This window comes from Priapulus caudatus, unplaced genomic scaffold (assembly GCF_000485595.1).
Source record: "Priapulus caudatus unplaced genomic scaffold, Priapulus_caudatus-5.0.1 Scaffold376, whole genome shotgun sequence".
NCBI lineage: Eukaryota > Metazoa > Priapulida > Priapulimorpha > Priapulimorphida > Priapulidae > Priapulus > Priapulus caudatus.
The window spans coordinates 107138-114720 of NW_014577437.1; the positions used below are offsets into that span (position 1 = coordinate 107138).

Sequence of the window (7583 nt, forward strand, 5' to 3'; positions counted from 1 at the left end):
CCTATGTGTGCTCTAGTACCATGGTTGATAACACATCTAATGGCTTTATTTTGACACACTTGCAGCTTAGCCCTTGTGCGCTTTGTGAGACTGCTGTACCATATACTGCTTGCATAGTCAAAATGACATTGAATTAGGGCAGAAACTAGTAATCTTTTACATGCCGTGTTTAAATACTTAGCTTTTCTGGAAAGAAATTTCAATCTATTGTTAACCATTTTTACAACCTTAATTCCTGTTACCTCACACTCATGGAGTCTTCCAAGTCTATTCCTACTTCTAGATACTTAACTGTATTTTTATGTGCAATTGCCACCCCATTACATCTGATGTCCAGTTTTGGATTATCCCTGAGTGTTTAGTTCCAAAAATAATACTTTTTGTTTTTCCAAGATGCAAGGATAAATTGTTATCATTGAGCCATTTATTAATGGAATGCAATTCTCTACTTAATTATTCCTGTATAGCCTGTACCTCTGTCCCTGAAACTACTAAGGCCGAATCGTCAGCATATAATAAAAGCTTGACGTTAACTGCCTTTGCCATGTCATTAACATAAATCAGAAATAACAGAGGACCCAAAATTGAGCCTTGTGGTACTCCACATGCAATAGGGTCCTTATTAGAGAATGTACTTCCTACATCGGTTATTTGGCTTCTACCAGAGAGATACGCATCGAACCATTTTACAGTCCTAATATCCATTCCGATAGATTTTAGCTTGGCTAGTAGAATTTTATGATCAATGGTATCAAAAGCTTTTTGAAGATCTAATAAAACCATACCAGTTAGATTTCCTTTGTCCGACTCATTACGAATAATATCAGTTATATGGATTAAACTTGTGTCAGTTGAGAAATTTGATCTAAAGCCAGATTGGAACTCGTACAGTAAGGAATTTTCTATTAAATATTTCTCTACTTGGTTATAGGCTATTCGCTCCAAAACTTTGGACATGACACTTAAAATTGACACAGCCTATAGTTTCCGGGTTCTGTTTTGCTATTCTTTTTATGTATCGGAATGACCCTTGCTGCCTTCATGTCATCAGGGATTTTTCCTTGGGTGAATGACATGTTGATTACATATGTAAGAGCTGAGCAAATAACGTTTGATCCTTTTTTTATAAATTTTGCGGGAATATTATCTAACCCAATAGCCTTACCTGTATTAATGTTTTTCAACACCCGTAGTACCTCTTCCTCTCCCACCACTGTAAAAGTAAATGAATTTTCTACTACGCCTTTGTCCCTATAATAATGTTGAAGACTAATCTCATCATACGTCCCTTCCTTTTGTGGTAGATCGTTCACCAGGTTTGAGGCCACACTTGTGAAATACTTATTAAAATTATTTGCAACAATTGCTTTGTCAAAACATGTATTTTCTCTAATTTTTAGCTCTACCCCACCCAAGTTACTGGTTCCCTTATTTTTCATCCCCACACTCTTTAAAGTTTGCCATAATTTTTTAGGGTTATTTTTGTGGTCCTCAACCTTTTCCGTATAGTAATTAGCCTTTGCTTTCTTAATTTTATTTTGAACTTTGTTTCTAAGCAATTTAAAATTCTTGTATGTAATTTCATCTTTACTCCTCTTATGAAGCAGTAATTATTTATTTTTCTTTCCAGAATAAGCTCTCTAATCTCACTATCAAACCATGGCTCAGTTCTTTGTTTTATTCTAACTTGGTAGCTCATCTGACATAGTCAGATGCAGCTTGTAGAATCGCATGATCGTCCGTCCGTCAACAGTTGGGCACAAATCTTAACCGCTTGACCTACGGTCACGATATTTGGGACGGGGGTGGGTAATCCGAAAACGAGTTGGGATGTCGAACATTAGATGAGCGCTGTCGCTCCGCGGCACTTGTTTAATAGGGGCGACAGTGTCAATGGCCTCTAGGAGGTATTTTTGAAAAATTTCCCATGCATGCTCTATAGAATCCACGTTAAGAATTTTATACCATTGCTTCTCTTTTAACTTATCTATAAATACCTCTGCACTATGTTTTTAATGATCTAATTCTCCTAGTTTTATACATACCTATAACCTGTCTTAAAGTTTTCCTAGTACAGTAAGTTAAAAAATGATCACTCACTCCCTTGGCTATGATGCCCGATTGACTAATTTTGAGTGCATCAGAAACCATTATTAAATCGATGGCGGACTCACTTATATTAGTTACTCTAGTCGGAGTAGTGATTAGTTGTTTGAGATCATATTGGTAGCAGTAATCTTTAAGAGCCTTAAGCATTCTATCACCTTTTCCCGTTGATTTTTCTAGAACGTTAACATTGAAATCCCCTAATATAATAATTTCCTGCTCATTGAACCTGTCAGCATTTATACTAATATTTGTATTCCTTGCGATGAAGTCGGCAGGGATACTATAGTTTCATGTCTGTCCAGCCGCCGCAGACACTTTCCCTTCCGCTCTATAACTCGACCCCTAATTGACCTAACATGACCAAACATGGTCTACTTACACATTTTGGGGAGAAGGTGCGCAGCGTACCAAAACCAGGTTAGTACGACCTTTATTTGACCTTTACCTTGACCTTGATCATATTTCCCTTCTGCTTTATAACTCGGCCCCTAATTGACCTAGCGCTACCAAACTTGGTATACTTACACATCTTGGGGAGAAGGTGCGTAGCGTACCAAAACCAGGTCACTGCGACCTTTATTTAACCTTGACATTGACCTGCATCATATTTTCCTTCCGCTCTATAACTCGGCCCCTAATTAACCTAGCGCGCGCAAACTTGGTATACTTACACATCTTGGGGAGAAGGTGTGTCACGTACCAAAACCCCTAAGGCAACCAATTTTAACATACAAGTTTGCACATCTCAGGTAGATGAGTTGTGTAACAAACCTTTGTCTTTGTGACTTATTTAACTTTACCTACCTTCTACGTCCTTGCAGACATATTTCATTCATACTAGATCACGGGGTATACATGTAGTTGGCGACAACTGCCCTTTCTAGTTTCCAATACTGAATAGTTCGAAGAAGTTGCCTTGTTTTGGTGGTCGATAGCATACCCCGGTCAATATTGGTTTTGATCTTGGTAGTAAGATATCTACCCATATAGCTTCTAGCCCCACTTTATCCATATCAATTCTTATGTTATATGCTAAATCATTCTTGATGAAAATACACACCCCACCACCTGATCTATCTTTATCCCGCCTTTCTACACTATAATTTTTAATTTTAATTTCAGAGTCATCAACTGAATCATCTAGCCAGGACTCAGATACTGCAATCACTGCAATCCTAGCTTGCATAGCAATATATCTAAATTCTTCTATTTTAGGAAGGATACTGCGAGTATTTAAATGAATGAAATGTAGACCTTTCTTTTGGGAAAAACTGAATTCTGATGAGTCGCGATGGCATGGGTCTACTCCGGTTATTATTAATCCTGTGTCTCGTTGAAACTTATCTGCCGGGTCTTGAAGTGTAGTCAGTTTGGAGCTCCTAGGGATTGGTTTCTCCGACGCTAGCACGATTGATGTATCCTGTGCTTCATCTGATGCCTTGAGTTTTCCTGATGAAGTTTAACGAAGTTTCCAGCCAGTCGATCTCCTCCCTTCCTGTTTAAGTGTAGTCCGTCATGGGTGTAGAGGTCCCGCCTGCCCGCGAAGTCCGCCCAGTTGTCTAGATACTTTACCCTATTTGCCTTGCACATGGTCCGGATGGTGTGGTTGATGGACATCAATTTCTGGTTGATGTCTTTAGATCTGAAACAAGGAATTGTACCTGAAACTACTAGCTTCCCTGTTATGTCTTTGCTGCTGGCTTTTATAATTAAACTTTGTATTTCCTTCCTAGCTACCTCTAGATTCTTGTTTAGAACATCATTAACCCCTACATGCATAAGTACTGTGCCCTGGCTATCTGAAATATTTACTATCCTATCTAGTCTTTCCTCTATATCTTTTGCTCCAGCACCTCCAAAAATTACAACACACCTATCCTTTCTATCCCCATCATTGCAAATAGCTTTTACAGTTTGCCTAACTATCGAGTACCCAATAACTAAAAGGTTGTTTAGGTAGCCAACTTCCTTTGAGTTCCTTGACGATGTATCTTCTATTTCCTCTTGCCCCATCTCTGTTGGAGGGTCACGGTGTATCTCGTCTTCCGACTCCGGAGTGGTGTTGAGCGGATCCAGAACCTCATAGCTGTCCTGATCTTCTCTGCTCCTCAGCAGGTCAACCTCCTCCTTCAGGCTCTTGATTTCATCGCTAAGTGCTGCCTTTTCCTTCAGCCACTCCCCCTGAAACTTACATAAAGCGCAGTCATGCACGAAATCATCGGGCATAACATCGTCGGCGCATACGTTTGCCCAGATATCCCATCTATTACCCTTACAACATTGAGCCCATCTATTACCAAATGTATCTACTTTCTTTGATGTTTTCTTCTTTTGACCCATTTAGCTTACATTAGATCTATATCCGTTTATACTTTATTGTCCAGGTTAGAGTTTATTTATCTAGTCGATGGGTAATTTTGAACTTTCTTGCCAAATACCAACAATAACAAATATGGCCGCTCCCCTCTGCCTTTCTAGTCTAAATTCTAGCTTAACTTGACTTTTAAACCGTATCCTCCACCATAGAAGTTATTAATATGAAAAAGTACTTCTTTTAGGAGTAAAGTAGAATCTCTTTCAGTGGTCGTAAGCGCTGAAAAGCCGTATTCTTCACGTAATGTTTACTCCTTCGTCGGAGAGATACGAAAACACGGCCGTTCGCTGCGGTGGCGCTAGCTCTATCTCGAACATTGTGGTAGTTATCAATAGCCTATTGGCACTGCATTAGAAAACCATCAGGAGTATATAGTTTACATGTGCAACGTTTGACATTTGTCTGCAAAAGTGCACAGTTCATGTTCTTAAAGGCTTTATTATTATGCCCGCCTTAGTGCTCAGTGATTGAATTAAATTTAATTAATGCAAATTGCAACCAAACCTGTTAGGCCTGCGTATTAAACATTGTATAAGAGGGAAAATGATTGTTAACAGTTAGATTTTATTCTTCCTGTCTTAGCAGTGATATCCTACCATATCTAATAGATCGTTTCTGTGACTATCCTTAGATCTAGTTGTTTGTTGTGGCATTAGACACTATATGTATCTAGTGGTATATATCAACAGGCTGCTGTAGATGTTACTGTACATGTACAGGGTTCTGCCCAGGATTTTTTAGTGCCGGGCGCATCCAGTTGCGACGATGCAAGCGCCGTAGGCGCGAAGCCAATCTAGGGGGGTCTGGGGCATGCCCCCCGGAAAATTTTTGATTTTGGATAGTCTGAAACTCAATTTCCTGCATTCTGAGCAATAAAAAGCCCATATATCAGACCTTTTTTTTCTTTTTTTTTAATATCAAAAATTAGTGCCGGACAGAGATATATAGTGCCGGGCAGCAACCGCGAGTGCCGGGCACACCCGCCCACCGCCACCCACCGTGGGCAGAACCCTGATGTAGCTGTGCCCATTACTGATTTATAGCTTCTCGTAAACAACTAAAAAGTGTTGAATTGCTGAGTCATAACATGATTAGCAAATTAACATTAGTGTAGTGGCATCGTGTATATATGCTCTTTATGTGTTTTTAACACGCACACATACAAATACACACGCGCGCGTAAACACACATGGATTCACGCGTGCGCACACACACAAATACAATTTACTTTTACTTTGTTCTAGTTAAAAGAACTAATTTCACCGAAATTCAGTGCATCTATTGAGCAACTTTGTTTGATATTTGCCGGAAAGATACTAAAAGATGCGGATACGTTACTTCAACACAGTAAGTATATATTTAGTTTGGTGATCTATTAATTTACTGATAGCCTTGCAAAGTAATATTGCTATTTACAGTAATTTTATTGTGCTTGAGGCATGAATAATGTTACTTACGTACACATTTAATAATAATCTATGTGCATATGTACATGACAGGGTTCGAAATTAACGCTCTCACACTTAACAAAATGCGAGTGGATTTCCGAAATTGCAAGTAGAAATTATAAGCACTTGCATTTTTGTGCGAGTGACATAATCTGTTGTGATGACTATCAAAATCCAACATCACATATCCAGGCATTTTAAAAGTAACAAGTTGTCAACATAAGTCATAACAGAACTAGACCAACTAATTTCTGCAAAATTATAAACACGTACTGTCTACAAACTTAGTAAGGATTATAAACCTCGCGCGATCGGCCGCTACTGTGAGTATTCTATCTTCACGCTTTGTAGCCAGGTTTAATAAAGTCGTCTCAACATTATATAACATTTATAAAGTAACTAAAAAGATAACAGTTTTCATTGAAGTGTTAGCATATTATACACTACAAAGATAATTATATTAAAAATGCGAGTGTTTCGGATTTTGCGAGTTGAAATTTGACCCACTCGCAAAAAAATTGCGAGTGGTTTCAAACGTTAAATTCTACCCCTGATATGTGCTTGTGGTTTGTGATATACATTTTATACACGGTGTCATAAAATGGTGTGTCTGCACCTGTATGGTGTTTATGGTGTGTGTATGTGTGTGCGTGTGTGCGTGGTTGTGTGCATGGCTCGTACCGTACACGTACTAATATTATATTTGTGTCTCCCTTGTAGACATCAAGGATGGAATGACTGTTCACTTAGTTATAAAATCTGCAAACAAGGTAAGAATGCTAGTTATTTTCTTAGATTGTTGTTTTGTTGAGAGAAAAAAATGTACATGGAAAGTCAGTGCCATCGTTGCACGTTATGAAAATAGATACTAAGCAGTTACTATTTGTTCATGCAGACCAAAGTATGAGATCCCTGCAGGAGTATTAAAATAATGTAATGTTCACCTGATGCCTCGTGCGGCATTGGAATACCCACATACTTGATGATTACAATTATTGTTTGCTCCTGCAGGCACAGGAGCAGGCTAGTAATGTAAGCCAGCAGCCAGCAGGTGGCAGCACAGGTGGTGGCAGCCCAGCCAGCAGCGCCCCTGCTGGAGGAACTAGGGCAGACGTTGGGCAGACGCCGTTTGGGCTGGGGGCTCTTGGAGGATTAGCTGGAATGGACAGTCTAGGAATGGGATCAGGTCAGAATCATACTCTAACGCTGTGCGATTTCACCGTGTAAGCTCAATGTTGTTAGCACCGTGAATTTGGTGCGTGATTTTTAGCTCACCTTGACATCGTCAAGCTGAGCTATTGCCATGGGTCGTCGTACGTCCGTCCGTCCTTCCGTCAACATTTGGCTACGGTCAACGATAACTCAGGAACCATTTGACCGACATATTTGAAATTGGGTATAGTTGTTACTGCTATGTAAGAGGTTTGAACGTTCTATTTTGGAGCATGCCAGTCGACGTACTTTTGAGCCACGGCAATTTTTTGGCAAAAATGGGAATTGCCATTAGTCAGTTCAGGTTCAACGGATTTTGCTCATTTTTGGTATGTGAATGAATAAGGGCTAGGGGTTTTGATATTTAAAAAAGAACTATGCAAATTAGGTAGTTTTTGGCAATTATATAGCATATTATAATATAGACACGCAGATAACAA

The 7583-nt window shown here is 39.3% G+C and overlaps 1 protein-coding gene across 1 annotated transcript in view; it reads left to right on the forward strand.

Moving 5' to 3' along the window:
- LOC106809681 (ubiquilin-4-like) overlaps positions 1-7583 on the forward strand; it is a gene marked incomplete in the record, with an annotated part of 33822 nt that overhangs the window by 7111 nt on the left and 19128 nt on the right. Inside the window, 3 exon segments of the mRNA XM_014812851.1 lie at positions 5728-5830; positions 6652-6701; positions 6943-7152. Of these exon segments, the coding sequence (XP_014668337.1) occupies positions 5728-5830; positions 6652-6701; positions 6943-7152 (363 nt within the window).